Source organism: Myxine glutinosa, chromosome 1, assembly GCF_964187855.1.
Source record: "Myxine glutinosa chromosome 1, kmMyxGlut1.1, whole genome shotgun sequence".
Taxonomy (NCBI): Eukaryota; Metazoa; Chordata; class Myxini; order Myxiniformes; family Myxinidae; genus Myxine; species Myxine glutinosa.
In genome coordinates this window covers 210,895,981-210,915,675 of record NC_136261.1, presented here as the reverse complement: position 1 = coordinate 210,915,675, position 19,695 = coordinate 210,895,981, and the positions used below count along the sequence as shown (strand labels likewise).

General features: G+C 43.2%; 1 protein-coding gene across 1 annotated transcript in view; it reads left to right on the top strand.

Moving 5' to 3' along the window:
* Nucleotides 1-2,527: 2,527 nt before the first annotated feature.
* The window catches only part of PTGES3L (prostaglandin E synthase 3 like), a 37,072-nt gene continuing 19,904 nt past the window's right edge, over nucleotides 2,528-19,695 (top strand). Inside the window, exons 1-3 of the mRNA XM_068102214.2 lie at nucleotides 2,528-2,649; nucleotides 4,730-4,843; nucleotides 4,959-5,028. Coding sequence (XP_067958315.2) covers nucleotides 2,624-2,649; nucleotides 4,730-4,843; nucleotides 4,959-5,028 — 210 coding nt within the window. The 5' untranslated portion in view covers nucleotides 2,528-2,623. The remainder of the gene's footprint in view (nucleotides 2,650-4,729; nucleotides 4,844-4,958; nucleotides 5,029-19,695) is intronic.

Below are 19,695 nucleotides of genomic sequence, written 5' to 3'. Positions count from 1 at the left end.
TCTGTTTAAGGTAAACAACAGCTTATGTCGCCCTTTTCCCTTTCAGCGAGGCATCCGTCGGGGCTGCCCGCTTTCAGGTATGCTCTACAGTCTCTCGGTCGAACCTTTACTAGCTTTGCTCCGCAACTCAGTGGAAGGAGTCTCCTTAACAAAAAACCACAAAATGGTCACCAGCTTATGCGAATGACATTTGTGTTGCTGTTTCCAGCCAAAATGATGTGGGTGAGGTCTCTCGATGTCTGTCCCAGTTTGAGCTCACTTCCACGGCAAAAGTAAATTGGAACAAAAGTGTTGCCTTATGGGTGGGCCCCAGTCCGCCTTCCTCGGCTCTGCCTGTGTTACCAGGAGGACTGCAGTGGAATAAAGAGGGGTTTAAATATTTAGGGTTATTTCTAGGAGTCCAAGCATATGAACAAAAAAATTGGGAGGGTTTCCTGGAAAGAATTAAGCAGAAACTACCTAGGTGGAAACGGTTGCACCACCTTCTGTCGCTTAAGGCAAGGGTGACAATAATAAATAACCTGGTGGTTCCATTTATCTGGCATAAAGTTATCCCCCTCCAACCTCCTAGATACTTGGTCACAGGCATTCAGAGGGTTCTAACTCAGTTTTTCTGGGGAGGCCACCATTGGCTTGGACCAGACGTGGTGTGCAGACCCTGAAATGTAGGTGGCCAAAGCTTGATTCATGTCCCGAGTCGGATAATGGCTTTCCGCATGTTGACGATAAAGCGTTTATTGTATGGTGAGTGTGTCCCGTGGCGGCCTCTCACAAATGCTTGGCTGCAGGAAGCAGATGGGTTGAAGTATGACCGAGAACTCTTCCTCATGGACCTGCAGCATGTCAACACGACTCTGCTCCCCGAGTTTCATCAGAGCCTTTTGAATGCCTGGCAAGTCCTTGGAATACAACGATTAGAGGTGTCCGACGATGCCAAAAAATATATGCATGAGCCATTGGTTCTGAATCCTTTATTCCCTGAAATTTCAACCTCCAGGTCATTCATTCCTTCATTCACCAGTAATGGAATAAACAGAGTGCGAGACCTGATGAAGCCTTCCCTAAATGGATGGTTATCCACCGGCTCTCTCACATCAGAAGTGGGGGTTCGGTCATGTAGAATGGTGGACAAAGTTTTGAGAGTTGTGATTAAAACTTTCAGGGAATTAAATATTGGGTGGACTGGGGCAGATGAAGTGGTGGACTCTCGTCTCTATTTCCCCAAGCTCCAAATCACCTAAAAAACAACAACAGTGTGTCTTCTCAAATTCAGATGGTTCTGGTGTGTTTCATGTGATGGGGAAAAAAGTTATTTATGGGATATGCCAAGAGGTGCTCATACTGGGTTTCACAAAACCTTTAAAACATCGGTGGGAGGGGATCTTTCCGGCTAGTTCGTTCCTATCTCCAGTGTGGAAAGAGATGTATAGGTCTCCAACTTTAGGTCGAACCGGAGACTTAAATTGGAGATTAGTTCATCAGGCCCTGGTCACCAAATACTTACTTAATAAGTTTGATCCCTCTGTACAGAATGTTTGTCCTTTTTGTGAAGAGGCTGAAAATGTGACCCATGCTTTCGTGGAATGTAGGAGATTGGTACCCCTTTTTTGTTTCCTCCAACAGTTATTTTATATAATTTAAGTTTGTTTTTTCTGTTCCAATTTTTGTGTATGGCATTGAAAGGAGCACCAAGAGCAAGACAGCGGTCCCTTTCTTGAATTTTCTGTGCGGGATTGCTAAACTTGCAATTTATAAAACTAGGAAGATCAAATTGAGTGGCAGAGATGAAAATGTGCTCTTTTGCTAGGAATAGTGTCGGCCCGGATAAGTTTCGACAGTGTGAACGACGATTTTTTTTACAGTTGAGGTGTTGAGTTTGTTTTTGTAAATTTTGCTTATGCTCAATGTCCACATATATATGTATATACATCTTTTTTGCTTGTACAACTTTCTTCTCTTGTAAAAATTTGTGGTTTTCCGTGTGTGTTTTGATACTTTTATAATAAAAGCACACAAAAGTCTTTCCCTCCCTCCCACTTTCACAGGATTGCACTCTCACTGCACATTATTTAAGTAAGAAGGGTGGAGCAGATGAGGAGAAGAGGCATGGGAAGTCGTTCTGTGTTCTGCATGAAAACAAAGTTGCAAAACCCCCACCCCTTCTTATCATGTCAAACCCATTTATGATCACAAGGATCCAAAGAGATGCCTTTGTATTCTGTGCTTTCCTATCCCAACCTATCAAATGCTGTGTTACCTTGAATTCATTTCTATTTAGCCAAAAGCATTGTGCCTTCGAGCCATATCACCTTATTCTGTGTCGGCCTAGCATATGTGATGAAATCTCATTTTAGAATCAAGATAAGCACTGCAAGAAATTCGTGCTGGACAGAAAGCACATCATTTATTATTTTTGTCATAATAACTGTTTGAATGAGTTAGTCCTTTTTTTTCTTCTAAAACTGAAATGTCTTTTTTTAGTGTCCCATTTGCTTTCTGTTACGTGTCAGCCTCCCTCACCATGGTTGGTCCCGAAATAAAGTGGAGGCAACTAGCCCACTTTGTCCATCGCAGATTAGTGAGTCTATATACGAATCCATCCAGGGGAATCCTGCTCCACAGCATGTCCGAAACTCACGGTGACCACAGGTAAGCCTTGCTGGAAACCTTTATCTCACACGATGCTTACACTATTTGTTTGATTTGTACAGTGTTCTCACTGTTCACTCTGGGCATGTGGTTGAACACAGAATTGCTAAGTATAGCGGTGGGACATTCCTGGATGCAGTTGCCATGCAGGGTACAGGCCTGGGCATCATGGCCACAATATATCTACATATATCTATATGTATATATAGTCTGTAAGGTTAAACCGTATGTCCCCCACATACATTGAATCACACCCATATGAATATAGAAATTGTTGGCCTATTTATCCTTCTTCCTATGAAAACCATCTCAACCGAGGCAGAATACATGGCCCTTACAGTGGAAACATCGAGAATGGCTGGCCCAGGAGTCCAGGACAGTTAAATGGCATCCTCTTGTCTCTCTCCTCTCCGCTCCATAAAAAAAAGGAAAATGGCATTCTCTACGGAACACCATTTGAAGTTTTTGAATCTGAGATCCCATTGGTTCAAATTCCATATTCTGTGTTGATTTGTCCATTTGTCTGCTGATGTCCTTGTAATTCATGGAGAGCTAGAGTCGCCAAATGCGTTCGCCCTTCATACTATATGTGTAAAAGCTCCATCATGAACCTTATACAAATAGTAACTTTAACTTGTTTCCTCGCAGCGTTTTGAATAAGGATTATTTGATGCAGAAGTAAATCACTTGATACATTCAAGGGCTTCGAACAAATAAAAAAGATTTACATTCAACAGCGATTACTGAAACTGTTAACGTTAAACAATCGACTACAAATATTTGTGTTTATGGGCGATAAAAACTTGACATAAAGCGACTTTAATCCAATAATTTTTAAAATAATATTTACTTAAGTTGAACCTAATTCCATCTTTCCTTCAAATTATTTGCTCCATTAATTAATTATTGAAGTTGTTTATTATTACTTTCACCACCAAAGGTTGATAGAAGTTATGTTTCACCCCTGTCTATCTGTTTGTTACTTGCAAATTCAAAGTTTTTTCAAGTATATTGGTTGGTTTTGTGCGTTATTCTGTCTGTCTGTCTAGATGTCTGTCAATCGCCAACAGGTCACAATTCTAAACCCATCATCATGAAACTTCACCAAGTTGTAGGGGTCTTCATAAGAGAAGCCTATTGATTTTGAGGTCAAGGGTCATCTTGAGGTCAAAGTTCTACAAATCGTCATTTTTCAACCAATCGACTAGTTGAACAGCATTTGAGTCACTAAACTGGGAAACCAACTATTTTGAGGTCAAAAGGTCAAAAGGTCAAACTTCTAAAATCATCAATTTTCATCTGAAAAATCATCAATTTACATCCGATTAACTTGCAAATGAAACAGCAATTACATAATGCCTCACTGAATTGGGAAAGCAGCTATTTGAGGTCAAAAGGTCAAAGGTCAACTCAAGGACAAACTTCTAAAATCATCAATTTTCATTTTTAAAAAATCATCAATTTACATCCGATTAACTTGCAAATTAAACAGCAATTACATAATGCCTCACTGAATTGGGAAAGCAGCTATTTGAGGTCAAAAGGTCAACTCAAGGACAAACTTCTAAAATCATCAATTTTCATCCAATTGAACTGAGCTTTGATTAAGATAATCTTAATTAAATGGACAATTTGATGTATCCATGGCAACCTTTTTGGAGAATGCGGGGAGGGGGGGGGGTGGTTTTTGCAAGTACCGTGCTCTGCACGACGGCTTTCGTGTTTGTTTGTATGTATGTTTGTGAACACGATATCTTAAAAAGTTATGGATGGATTATGACAAAACTAGATGGATGGATTATGACAAAACTAGGTGGATGAGTTTGGTAAGTGACAAGAACAAGCCAATTAGATTTTGGTTCAGGTCTGAATCTAGATCCAGTCTATCATTGGGATCCAAAATGTAAATTGTTCAGCCTGGCGGGGGTATGCGCTCTACCGAGTTCCATTCTATTCTTTCACTGCTTTGTTTTGTAATCATCATTCCAAAGTTTGACATCAATAGTTATGCAAAATACAATTATAGAGCATTTACTAATGTCCTATGATTAGCCTTTGATTGCCTTTGATTTCCCTCCAGAAAGCCAGTTCATACCACGTGGTATGACCGAAAAAATTACCTATTCGTCAATTTCATGATTCAAGATGGAAAAGACATAAAAGTTAACCTTGAAGACCAAAAGATCACATTCAGGTTTGGGTTGCACCATTTAGGCATTGTGCTGCTAGACAATCACATTGACCAGGATCCTACACCTGCATGCCAACCATGACCCCTCTTGGTCACTGTTTTTATATGCAATGTCCAGTGGTACAGGTGGAGCAGACGATACGGAGTACTACAACGAGATCGAGTTCTACGCGAAGATCGTCAAAGCAGTATGTTGTTGTCTTCTTCTTTACAAAATGCTTGGCTTGTACCGACTACCTTAAGTGACCATATAAAATTCACCATTTCATCATGTAATTTATATGGAGCGATCTTACAGTTCAGTTCAGAATGTTCACTGCAAACATTGTTATATGATGTTCCTCTTGTTGCCTTAAAGACTTATTAAAGCCAGGCATTTTGGGGTGGGATGAGAGGGAGAGGGAGGTAGAGGTGTCATCCTCATATGGTGTCCTTACATAATGGTGTATAGAGACTCAAGTTTAACCTAGACTGGGTTTTGTTTCTGTATCCCTGATTATAAACTGTTGGATTTGTGCATCGTAGGCAGGGTGTTGCTTCACAAAGTGCTCCGTCCCTCGGATGGATGACAAGCTGGTGATCCATCTGCTAGCATGTGCTGCATATTAGAGAAGATCATTTCTTTCTGCTATAATAGAGAGGGCAGTCGGCAAACTTTCCTCATTTCTACATTGTATTCCACATTGTAACCGTATCAAGTTGCATCAGTCATGGTGTAAGTATCATAGGCAGGAACAGTCAGAGCAATGTAAGCATAATATGTCATCCCGTTATTTTTGTGTCAAAGAACAAATGTCTCTATATCAGAATCATGTAAAAGTACGTGCTACTTCCTTGCTTGATGCACAGCATTTAAAAAGGAAAGAGCATGGACAAACAACCATAGGTTGGCAACCATTGCACAGGCGTCGATGGGCTGAATGGGTTCCTCCTGTGTTGATGTTAAATTTATTTAAGGATTGTAATGGATGACATTATGTGAATGTACAACCAGGAAACAAAATGGAAGAGTTTGAAAAGGAAATCATCATATTCAAGTGGATAAAGAAATAATGTTTGTAGAAATAATTATCTGTGAAAATAACTATGCCAGCCACATTTTTTGACAAAGAAGGACAACTACACCACACACATTCCTGATGGATGGATGGATGGAAGTTTAACATTGATTTATTTACACATTTGGCCAGGCAACACAAGCAAGTTGCACCCAACAAGTGTTTATCCAAGCAATAGTCCCCGCAATATGGCAATGCATTTCGCACACGCTGCAACATATGAGCACCAGCACCAGTCATGATGTTGGAGTTGTTGACCACCCACCCACTCATTGGAACCTGTTTTGTATAGCTTTATTATATCCTCAAAACCAAAAAAAAGTATTAAAAGGCATTTTGATAACGAGTAAACCCGCAGACTCCAGGAGGGGCAGGAAGGGTCATTCCTCTTTGGGGTATATACAGACTTGGCATTTAATATGGATTTTTTTTTTTCTTGACTTGGGTTTACTTTCTGAACTCAGTATATCAATCTGGTGAGTTTTTTTTACCCTCCGGTGATGTCTTTGTTGAAAGAACCATGTCACTGAATGTCTTTTGCAGCAAGAAGTCAATAACAGGATTATATCACAGGTGGCATGACAAAATGTAAGGACAGGTACATTTGACGATTGGCTTCACAATCGGGTATACAAGGGTTGTTGCGTTCTGTATTAGTGGAAAACAACTGCTGCACGTCTACAAAAGTTATTGCCGCTTCCTCTGGAGATGGTCCGTCAACTTGACAATGCTGTTTGTCATGGAGTGGTGGCTTTACGAAATTCTGGCATGAAACAGCATGCTATTGCTCGGCAGTATGGCATCACTCAAGGTCAGGTGTCAAAGATCCTGAAACGAAATGCTCAGAGGGGTGTCCGTACTCCAATACCGAGGGCAGGACGTCCACGCAGAACCACAAGCAGAGATGATCGCCAGCTGCACCGGTTAGTCTGCAATGGCCGTACCAAGTCAGCTAATCGGCGTTGGGCTGAGTGGCATCAACTGACAAATGTGCCTGTATCCAGAAGGCTAGTCAACCAACGACTGGTTCAAGCAGGCTATCTTGCCAGGCGTCCCCTGAGAAAGCCTCGCTTGACCAGACAACACAGCCAGCGCCGATTGCAGTGGGCCAGAGAGCACCGTCAATGGCAGCCAGGTCACTGGAATCACGTGACCTTCAGTGACGAGTCTAGATTTCTGGTCTATCGTCAAGATGGCCACGTCCGAGTGCGCAGACAAGTGCATGAAGCCCACAACGAAGATTGTACAGTGCCAAGAGTCCAAGCTGGAGGTGGTGGGGTGACCGTTTGGGCTGCTTTTCATGCAGGGGGCAAAACTGACCTGGTTGTTCTGAATGGAAACCTGAACCAGTTCAAGTACAGGGTCATTCTGGAAGAAACATTGCTTCCATTTGCTCGTGCAGCCTTTCGAGGAAACTTTGTCTTCCAAGATGACAATGCACGGCCTCATCGTGCTCGCATGATCCAACACTTTCTTGCTGAACGTGGTGTAGAGCATATGGAGTGGCCTGCCATGTCCCCGGATATGAATCCGATAGAGAACTTGTGGGCAGAATTAACGCATCAAATCGACAACTTGGACCAGCAGCCGACCTCTGTGCGTGAATTGCAGCAGACTATTGTCACTGCATGGCAAGCGATTCCTGTCCAAACCTTGGCATATCTCGTGAAAAGCATGCCTCAACGTGTACGTGCTCTCCTGAATGCTCGTGGGGGTTACACGAAGTACTGAACTGTAATTTTACTGTCCGTAATCCCAGTCATAATTTAGCTTTTGTTTTTGTTGAATTTTTTTTTGGCTAATATGCAAAATAAAGAGATACTTCTGGAAAACATACAGAAGTTTAACACAGTACTGTCCGTGAATTGAGTTCGATATCAGTTTACATCACTTTCGAGGATCAATTTATTTGCTTCGAAATGTCAAATGTGGTTTTTGTTTCTTTTAAACGTCACATTAACAAAATCTCGAATAATTTCAACATAATTCCAATGAACTTTTGGTTCTAAGTCATCTTGAAAAGTAAGTTCACCCCCACAAAAAAAATATTCCATATTAAATGCCACGTCTGTAGATTACAGTCGATCTGTCGGCGGGTCTCAAGAGCATTGGGTGTGTGTTCATTTACCAAGTTTCTTGTGAAGAGATCGCCAAGTGGTTTAAGCATTTGAGCATGCACTCCATTCAAAACCGTTAAGGAACGGCTGGCTTGGCAAGCGCTAGCTAGCTGCTTGGTAAAGGAGCACAACCCGAGCGTCTCCCTTTCAGTTTCGTATGAAACAGTAGGAGCGAGTTTCAAAAGTTCCCTATGAAAAATGCCACAGTAGCGGCAGAACGGGCCATGTTATTAACCCAACATTTGTGGGTTATATAATAATAATTAATAATTCATTTATTTTGTATAGCGCTTTTCCAGAAGCCCAAAGGCGCTTTGACAGAGTGGCAAACATAATGCATAACAATACATAAAAACAACAATTTCAAAAAAGACAAGAATCAATAGGGAAATATTTAAAGCAAAAGGAGGGAGAAGGAGAAGAGATAGTCAGGGGTTAAATGCTGTGGGTTGAATGTTGAATGCAGTGTTGAACAGGTGGGTCTTTAGTGATGTTTTGAATGTGGTGAGTGAGGAGGAGTCTCTGATGGTGTGAGGTAGTGAGTTCCAGAGGGTGGGCGCAGCGATGGAGAAGGCCCTGTCCCCCCAGGATCTGAATTTGGTCCGGATGGAGGGGGTCAGGAGGTTTGTACCAGCAGAGCGGAGGTTGCGGGTGGGAGTGTGTCTGGAGAGGAGGTCAGCCAGGTAGGATGGGGCCAGGTTATGGAGGGCTTTGTATGTCAAGAGGAGGATTTTGTACTGGATTCTCTGGGGGATGGGGAGCCAGTGAAGCTTGTAAAGGACGGGGGTGATGTGGTCACGGGTCCGGGAATGGGTGAGTAGACGGGCAGCGGAGTTCTGAATGTATTGGAGTTTATTGGTGATTTTTGAGGGTGAACCATAGAGGAGGCTATTGCAGTAGTCCAGACGGGAGGTGATGAAGGCGTGGATGAGGGTTTCTGCAGCCGTGGAGGAGAGGGATGAGCGGAGACGGGCAATGTTTTTCAGGTGAAAGAAGGCTGACTTTGTGATCTGTTTAGTGTATTTGTCGAAGGAAAGGGTTTGGTCAAAGATGACGCCAAGATTCCGGATGTGAGGGGAGGTGGATACTGGGATACCGTCGATGTTGAGGGCAAAGTTATGGGTGGATTTTGTGAGCGTTTTTGGGCCAATGATGATTATTTCAGATTTATCACAGTTAAGCTTGAGGAAGTTGATTTGAAGCCAGGATTTTATTTCAGTGATGCAGTTTGTCAGGATAGAGTGGGTGTCGGTGGAGACGAACTTGGTGGAGATGAAAAGCTGGATGTCATCGGCGAAGCAGTGGAATTGGAGACCATGACGGCGGATTAAGTGACCGAGCGGGGACAGGTAAAGGATGAAGAGGAGGGGGCCAAGAACTGAACCTTGGGGGACACCTTGGGGGAGGGGAGCAGTTGGGCTGAGTGGCATCAACTGACAAATGTGCCTGTATCCAGAAGGCTAGTCAACCAACGACTGGTTCAAGCAGGCTATCGTGCCAGGCGTCCCCTGAGGATGAGCGGAGCGGAGGTTGCGGGTGGGAGTGTGGAGTACAGTAGATCTTAGCTCAGTTCTGTAAGTAAGCCTTACTTCACAGATGTCGGGATTCCTCCATATTTCTTCATTTAGTGTTATAAAGAGCATTAGCAACTGTTTAAAAAGCTAAGCATATGTGTTTGTGGTTTATAATATTGTTACGGTTTTGGGAAACCGTGCACTGTGTGTGTAAATGATTGTAAATATACCCCCTTTTGTAGTTTTTGTAAATGTAATGATTCTTGTAAATACCTCCGTTTCATGTAAAGATCAAAGGTCGTCCCTTTAGCTAGTCCATCGCATACATGTAGAAAATCATAGGCCCTTCTATATAGTTATCTCATTATTCTATGTCAGTTTAAGGCTCTGTTTTCCATTAGTTGACTCTGCATTGCACCAAATGAAATAAGATAGATCCCCCTTTTAATTCCCCAAAACGTCATTGCCAACCGCATTTCCAACTGCATCATTGCCAACCGCATTATTGCCAACTGCATTCGCCCTCCATTGAACACGCGGTCCACTCGGGGAAGAAGGCTGTGGCCCCACCTCGTCATCAGAAGGAGGAGTGAGCCGGCCCCCGATCAACCAACCAAGCATGAGGGGTTTGGCCTGAGGGCGGAGGAAAGAAACTTCGAGGAGGTTCAGGAAGATTCGAGGGTGTGGCCTATAAAACCCGTGGCATGAGCCCCCACCGTCAGATGATTGAGGGAGGCAGATGATTGAGGGAGGGAGAGGAGTGAGGGAGTCAGCCGAGTGAAGAGAGACGCGCAACCTGCGGGAGTATGAGCGAGGGAGACGCTGTTCCAACCAGCCTTGCCACGACAAGCTCCGACGCGTTGCTGCGAGCATCCCGGCGGTGTGGACCCGAGGGTGGAGAGCCGGTGGCTGCTCGCTCCCGGCCCGGCCGTTCTGCAGTCCCACCTGAACCTTCCTCCCCTTCCAGCCATTCGTTCCTGCCTTCATTCCCCATTCGTGTAAGTCTGACTGTCGTCTGTCTGTCTGTGTTGTCTGGGATATATACACAAAGAATTAAGTTAAGCACCCCCTACACAAAGAATTAAGTTAAGCACCCCCTAATATATATTCTTTGTGTATATGTATGCATTGGCATATATTCTAAGGTATGTGAGATCAAATAATGATTGGTATGACATTAGCAATTATCCATTGATGAAATGCAGATGAGTGCACTCATCTGTGACGCCCATCGCTCGTGCAGCACGTGTTATCATCCACGTGGTCGTGATTGACGCAAAGATCGCTAGAGGTCTTCTCAGAACAATGACTGTACGTTAGAAAACATAAACGTCATCCACACTGTCCGTGATGGACCTATAGCTCCATACTTAAATTGAGGTGAAAATATGCCTAAAATTCCCAAAAATTTTCACCTTAAATTATTCAGAATAAAATATTGAAAACGGCATGATTGTTATGTTTTTATGTGACCATAATATCACTTCTCCAGAAAATATAGCAATATCATGGGTATATTACACTGTTTTGACGACAACAAACTTGTAATGTGCGAGGTTGTAAAAAAACGGGGGGGGGGGGGGGTGCTTAACTTAATTCTTTGTGTATAAGTTAAGCTTGTTTTAAGAATTGCACTGTCTTCTTCTTCTTCTGTAAATTGCTTTCGTTTCTTTCCTTCTCCCTTGGTTTCTTTGGTTTTGTGCAATAGTTAGTAATAAATACCTGTGTTCTTCCTACCTTTGTCTTCTTTCCTTCACATCCGTTCGTTTTAGAGGTTTCCACATTGAGTTCCTGTGGCACGATTTCGGCCAATGGTTCTAATCGGGTTAGTCTTTGTTAATGGCTCGAACCGCGGGCTGCTAAAACCGCTCGGCAAAATAACATCTTGTCCGTGGTTTCGAGCGGAGTTACCCACCTGCCTTGTGGAGGGATTGCCGGAGGCGTACGGGAATCCCTTGACCAATCGCTTCGGGCAATCCCACCCCACAGGGGAGCGGGGTAGCTTCAGGATCGGAGACGGCCAGTGCAAATAGAAGGGGGATTAACCCCCCCCCCCTCGCTAAGGGGAGCGCCGTACTCCGTTTCCGTAACAATATTTTTACTTCCTGCAGAAGCCGTTGCTCCCACGGAAACGCCATTATAGCATAAGCTATTTATGTCGGTGACAGATTCAATGTCCACCCAGATGAAGAAGAAGAGTAACAGAATTTATTGAAGAACCAACACGATCGTGGAGAGATGTCAGAGATTTACAGAGCTCTGAGGAGCCAAAATAATTCTCAAACAAACTCTGACTTTTACAAGCCAGGAGTAGCTTTATATACAAGCCGAATCAGATTATTCTCAGCGAGCCAAAGACAGTTTCAAAGAAAAAGGGGGAAATTCATCAATAGCCCCATCCTCTATCCTATCAGTCCGAATTTGATGAGCCAAGCCATAAAGGACTTGTTCTAAGGCTTTTGCAAAATTCCTCAGCTTACCTCCTTACTTACCTACCACATGTTTGAGTTCCCAGATGATGCTTCTCTAATGAAAGCTAGGCCCAAGTCTTATCATATTCCATCACAACAGAGTTGTTTTTCCTTGAGCTTAGCTGACCTCGGCGTGACATGGGGTAATTATTTGTTTTTAATACAAAGTGAAACTAAAATAGAATTTTCAAAGTATATAAGGCGAAAGCAAATCGCAATCATAATGACACAATATCCACATTTATACACGTTATCACTGCAGGAAAACGTCTTGGGGAAGTGGGACATCATTAGGTTTACTCTCCATGAAATGGAGAGTAACCTATTATTACTGCTAGAGTTTTTCTTATTAAGTTTACTCTCCATGAAATGGAGAGGAAACCTATTATTACTGCTAGAGTTTTTCTTATTATTCTTCCGCCCTATTTTGCACCTCCGAAAACTTCATAATTAATGTTCTCAGCAACCGCTGGTCGGATTAACAGGAAATTTTCATCAAATGATCGTCTCGGCTGCGAGAATTTTAAAATGCTAATTACGACGTCATAGGTCACGTGGTATGGGCGCCATATTGTAAAACAAATTCAACTTTTCCCCTCTGTATCTCTGAAACGCCTCAATGGAAAAATTTGAGGAATGGCTCATTCTAAAGAACTCTTCAACGGGAACAAAAAACATGTGTATCGAGTATATTAAAAATGCTAATGTTAAGAGGTTAGAATTCATCAAACAAAAAATTTTCTCCCCCGAAAATGGGATTTTTTTTCCAGATGCTTAGTTAAAAAAAACTCAGAATGCAAAAATTTTCGAAGTCATACGTCACATGGTTCGGCCGCCATCTTGTTTTCCGTGAAAAAACACAAAAAACCCTTTTTCTCCGCAACGGCTGAACGGATCGAGCCTAAACTTGGCATGCATATTCGCATACCCATGACGAACAAAAAAGTCAGCGAGCACGACATCATCCGACACATGGTTTCAGAGTTATGACGTTTTAAAGCTGAAACTAGAAATGGAATCACCTCCATAATTTGTGGAGATATCGAGTGGAATCTTTACACAAATGTTCCTCATGGGGGTATGGTTCAACGTTACTTGAGACATTTTGATATGTCACATGGTTTGGCCGCAATAAATAATGGAAGTTAGAATTTAAAAACCTTGTAACTCTTGAACCACTGCATGGATCGACTTGAATCTTTAATGCAATGTAGCTCTCATCAAGGGGAACAAGTGTGCAAAATTTCAAGATGATTGGATGTACGGTCTCGAAGCTATAAGTCTTTATTGTTGAAAGAAGAAGAAACACACCATTTTGTCCTTCCAGGCCACGTCTCCCAGTGCTCTTGCCATTTTAAGTTTTAATTTCCTTTAAAAACCATTTTCTCTGCAATAATTGGACCGATTGAGATCAAATTTTCACCATAGGAGGGACTCGGTCTGTAGAATATTTTAATGGTAATTATGATGTCGCAGGTCACGTGGTTCGGCCGCCATCTTGTTTTTCGTGAAAACACGGAAACCCCTTTTTCTCTGCAACGGCTGAACAGATCGAGGCCAAACTTTGCAAGCAGAATCGCATACCCATGATGAACAAAAACGTCAGCGAGCACGACATCATCCGACACATGGTTTCAGAGTTATGACGTTTTTAAGCATGAACCTTTAAAACCTAGCTCCTCCCTCATTTTTTATCCAATCGAGGAGAAAATTCACAGATCTGTTCAGCATGTCAGTCTACTAAAATGTCATTTTAGAGTTTGCGATAGGTCACGTGGTTTGGCAGATATCGTTAATTAAACGAATTCTTTTTTTAAATGGATATCTCTTGAATCGCTTTATTGATCGACGTGAAACTTCATACTGTAGTAGAAGTCATGAAGAGTAACAAGTGTGCAAAATCTCAAGATGATTGGATGTATGGTCTGGAAACTAGAAGTTGTTATTGCCTGAAGAAGAAGAACCACAACACTTGTTTTTGACCAGGCCATGTGACATAACCACCTCACGAGCTAAGGGTAGCTCGAAATTAAATTGTCTTCGGATTTGGCAGTCGCTAGAGGGTGTTAACATTCGAATGCAACAAATCTGGGCAAATTCTGATGAATTTTCGTAAAACTACACGATATTGTCATTTACATTGGAAAATAACATTGTAAAACTCTCCGCCGCCTCGGCTTATTTCTCGCTCTGAAGTTCATCCTGTCTTCAATTTTAAGGAGAAAGAGAGGTATCTGCAAGCAATGGTGACCTTTATTTTGTGGAAATCCGATTTAAAATGACGAAGTTATTCAAAATCTAACATTTTAAATGGGTCGTATTTCCAAAGTGAATCTTCCACAGGTAAAATATCCACACGTGCAGGCACACCTTACGGCGTCAATTTGGCTCCGATTTCAAATCGGATTTCGAATGTCGTATTGCCTCGGATGAGTTAACAAAATACCACAACAAATTTGGTGACAATCATGAAAAATTTGACCAAGTTCGATCGACGGGATACTTCGTTCTTCTGCTGACACACGGCACGGGCCACGGATGACGTCATGCCACGGCATGACGTTCTTCGACGTGTGGCAGATATCGTTAATTAAACGAATTTTTTTTTTTAATGGATGGGGTGGGGGGATGTGTGTGTGTTTGTGTGGAGGGTGTGCGTGTGGGGGGAGGGGTGTGGGGGTGTTTGTGTGTGGGTGTGTGTGTATATGTATGTGTGTGTGTGTGTGTGTGTGTGTGTGTGTGTGTGTGTGTGTGTGTGTGTGTGTGTGTGTGTGTCGAGGTGGGGTGTGTGTGTGTGTGTACGTGTGGAGGGGTGTGCATGTGGGGGGAGGGGTGTGGGGGTGTTTGTGTATGTGCATGTGTTTGTGTTAGGGGTGGGGGGATGTGTGTGTGTGTGTGTGTGTGTGTGTGTGTGTGTGTGTGTGTGTGTGTGTGTGTGTGTGTGTGTGTGTGTGTGTGTGTGTGTGTGTGTGTTGGGGGTGGCGGGATGTATGCATGTGTTTGTGTGTGTGTTAGGGTGGGATGTGTGTGTGTGTGTGTGTGTGTGTTGGGGGTGGGGGGATGTATGCGTGTGTTTGTGTGTGTGTTAGGGTGGGGTGTGTGTGTGTGCGTGTTTTGGGGGTTGGGGTGGGGGGATGTGTGCATGTGTTTGTGTGTGTGTATGTGGGTGGGGGGTAGGGGGAATGTGTGTGTGTGTGGGGATGTGTGTGTGTGTGGGGGGGGGGGGGGAGGGTGGGGTTGTGTGTCGGGGGATGTGTGTGGAGGATGTGTCTTGGGGGGTGGGGGGAGGGGGGAGGGGGATGTGCGTTTGTCTGGATATGTGTGTGCGTGTGGGGGGAGGGGTGTGCGCGTGTTTGTGTGTGTGTGTGTGTGTTGGGGGTGGGGTGTGTGTGTGTGTGTGTGTGTGTGTGTGTGTGTAGGGGGGATGTGTGTGTGCGTGTGGGGGGAGGGGTGTGCACGTGTTTGTGTGTGTGTGTGTGTGTGTGTGTATGTGTGTGGATATGTGTGTGTGTGTGTGTGTTGGGGGTGGGGTGTGTGTGTGTGTAGGGGGGATGTGTGTGTGTGTGGGGGTGGAGGGATGTGTGTGTGTAGGTGGGGTAAGGGGGGGGTTGGTGTGTGTGTGTGTGTGTTGTGTGTGTGTGTGTGTAGGGGGGATGTGTGTGTGTGTGGGGGGGGGGGGAGGGATGTGTGTGTGTGTGGGGGGAGGGATGTGTGTGTGTGGGGGGGGGAGGGATGTGTGGTGTGTGTGTGTGTGTGTGTGTTTGGAGGGGTGTGCATGTGGGGGGAGGGGTGTGGGTGTGTGTGTGGGAGGGGGTAGGGGGGATGTGTGTATGTGTGTGTGTGTGTGTCGGGGTTGTATCCAAGGGGGTTGTGTCAAAGCATGTCCAATGAAAGTGGGGTTGTATGAAAAGTGGGGTTGTATCAAAAGTGGAGTTGTATCAAAAGTGGGTGCGAGTAAACCGGTCATCACTGCCAGCAGTTTTAAATTGGCAGTTCTAGTTATTATTCTTCTGCCCTATTTTGCACCTCCGAAAACTTCATAATTAATGTTCTCAGCAACCGCTGGTCGGATTGACAGGAAATTTTCATCAAATGATCGCCTCGGCTCCTAGAATTTTGTAATGCTAATTATGACGTCATAGGTCACGTGGTGTGGGCGCCATCTTGTAAAACAAATTCAACTTTTCCCCTCTGTATCTCTGAAACGGCTCATTGGAAAAATTTGAGGAATGGCTCATTCTAAAGAACTCTTCAATGGGAACAAAAGACATGTGTATCGAGTATATTAAAAATGCTAACGTTAAGAGGTTAGAATTCGTCAAACAAAAAATTTTCTCCCCCGAAAATGGGATTTTTTTTCCAGATGCTTAGTTAAAAAAAACTCAGAATGCAAAAATTTTCGAAGTCATACTTCACATGGTTCGGCCGCCATCTTGTTTTTCGTGAAAAAACACAAAAACCCCTTTTTCTCCGCAACGGCTGAACGGATCGAGCCCAAACTTGGCATGCTTAATCGCATACCCATGACGAACAAAAAAGTCAGCAAGCACGACGTCACCTGACACATGGTTTCAGAGTTATGACGTTTTAAAGCTCAAATTAGAAATGGTATCCCCTCCATAATTTGTGGAGATATCGAGTGGAAACTTTACACAAATGTTCCTCATGGGGGTATGTTTCAACGTTACTTGAGACGTTTTGATAAGTCACATGGTTTGGCCGCAATAAATAATGGAAGTTAAATTTTAAAAAGCTTGTAACTCTTGAACCACTGCATGGATCGACTTGAATTTCTAATGCAATGTAGCTCTCATCGAGCCGAACAAGGGTGCAAAATTTCAAGATGATTGGATGTACGGTCTCGAAGCTATGTCTTTATTGTTGAAAGAAGAAGAAACGCACCATTGTGTCCTTCCAGGGCATGTCTCCCAGTGCTCTTGCCATTTTAAGTTTTAATTTCCTTTAAAAAACATTTTCTCAGCAATAATAGGGCCGATTGAGATCAAATTTTCACCATAGGAGGGACTCGGTCTGTAGAATATTTTAATGGTAATTATGACGTCGCAGGTCACGTGGTTCGGCCGCCATATTGTTTTTCGTGAAAATACGAAAACCCCTTTTTCTCTGCATCGGCTGAACAGATCGAGGCCAAACTTTGCAAGCAGAATCGCATACCCATGACGAACAAAAAAGTCAGTGAGCATGACGTCATGCGTCACATGGTTTCAGAGTTATGACGTTTTTAAGCATGAACCTTTAAAATCTAGCTCCTCCCTCATTTTTGATCCAATCGAGGAGAAACTTCACAGATCTGTTCAGCATGTCAGTCTACTAAAATGTCATTTTAGAATTTGCGATAGGTCACGTGGTTTGGCAGATATCGTTAATTAAGCGAAAATATTTATATTAAAAAAAGGATATCTCTTGAATCGCTTTATTGATCGACTTGAAACTTCATACTATAGTAGAAGTCATGAAGAGTAACAAGTGTGCAACATTTCAAGATGATTGGATGTACGGTCTGGAAACTAGAAGTTGTTATTGCCTGAAGAAGAAAAACCACAACACTTTTTTTTGACCAGGCCATGTGACATAACCACCTCACGAGCTAAGGGTAGCTTGAAATTAAATTGTCTTCGGATTTGGCAGTCGCTAGAGGGTGTTAACATTCGAATGCAACAAATCTGGGCAAATTCTGATGAATGTTCGTAAAACTACACGATATTGTCATTTACATTGGAAAATAACATTGTAAAACTCTCCGCCGCCTCGGCTTGTTTCTCGCTCTGAAGTTCATCCTGTCTTCAATTTTAAGGAGAAAGAGAGGTATCTGCAAGCAATGGTGACCTTTATTTGGTGGAAATCCGATTAAAAATGACGAAGCTATTCAAAATCTAACATTTTAAATGGATTGCATTTCCAAAGAGAATTCTTCCTCAGGTAAAATATCCATGTACCCAGGGGGCAAACCCCCCATTTTTTGTGAAAACAGACACAGTCTGCTATAAAAGGTTCTTGTATATGGTTGGATTCCTTAGACCCCCAGCAACAACTTCCAGGTGGACAACCTTTCCAACAGGCTACTGTAACTGTGCAATTCAAGATGGCGTCCAAGATGGTCGCCATATTTTTAAATCTCCATATTGTCGTCAATTGTTATCTTATTTTCATGTGTAATACTTTGTTGCTCAGGTTTTCAAGGTCAGGGAATCTATTTATGATGGTTTCAGAGTGATATGATGTGTTTTATACCATGTACTAGGCCTAATATTTATTACATGTTAATATATTATTTTAAGGTGACCATGACACAGAAAATCTACAAGAACAATACACAGTAGTTTATTGTTGTTGTAAGAACAATAATGGTACAGAAAGGTACTAGTTACCAAGAACAGATTACATGAGAAATGAACTACTGTATGTGCTTCACAGTTTGGAATGCAAGCCAAATGGCTGAGGCAAATATTTGTAAAATTTATGTCAGTGATACACGCCACAATGTTGCATCCTATGAACAGGTCTACCATTCAATATACAGTAATGCTGCAATACAAGTGTCCATGTGAACAGCTGATGGTATACAGTTAATTGTCACTGTTTGAGTCACTGCTGTCACTGCTGTCAAATGCTGCAATGTATTTCACTCGGCTGCACTTGGTGGCTGATCCCTGGCAACGACATACAATGTAACAGGCCACGTTCTTCCTGGCACAGGAACAGTTCCTGTTGCAGCCTTTGGTGCAGCCACATGCAACAGCCTTTGTAATTGTCTGTGGCCAGGCTGATTGAGTTGACAGGACTGGAACTAGTTTCCCATCCTCCAGAGCCCAACCATAATCCACAAATGGGGGAAGCTGAGGCTTGGCCACATGTGCAGTCTTATCTATAATAGTTGCAAGAGCTGCACGCTGTAGATGTAGAAGGAATGTATGTTCTGTTGGTGGGAGTAGTTTCAGCATGGTTGACCTGTTGATCAGGAATTTATAGGCTCTAAGCTTTCCAAGATCGCAGTCCTCAAAGTCATCAGATCTGTTAGTGTACACAGCAATGACAAGTTTGCGTGCCTGGTTGATGAGGTCTGATGTGATCTGGTTGCGGTTCTGACCTTGCTCACCAAAGTGTTCGAGCTCAGTTATGTCTGTGGTATAGCTACGGTTCAACCAGGTCTTTTTGCCAGTGAAGAATGGGTAGCTGGTCGTATCCCTTCCACTCAGGCTGTGGATGAAGGGAAGTGCACGACATTTCGAAGGTCCTAGTGACCTAGCCATTTGGTGTATGGGCAGATATGTCTCTGCAGCAGTTCTTACCCACAGTTCAGGAAGATCTTCCAGAATGCTGGCAGCATAGTAGATACAAATGATGATTATATCTGTGTCATTGCCATGAATGACCACCCTATCAACACCTTCATTCTGGACAGTATAAATAGCATGAAGCATTACTCTGGTATCAGCCTCCTGCTGTGTAGACTCCAAGGCAGTGATGTCGGTGGCTGACCCCTCAGTGACCAGCATGCTCTTGGTTTCTTCATTGAAGCCTCCACCTAAGTAAAGGCGAGTTGAGCCCAGTGCTGGATTTAGCTGTTCACTCTTGCTCCATGTCTCACACAAGAAACTCAGAAGGGCTGCTTTGTTAGCTGACACAGAGAAGAATTCCTGTGGGTCAGGGGCTTTGCACTGCTCACTGACCTCA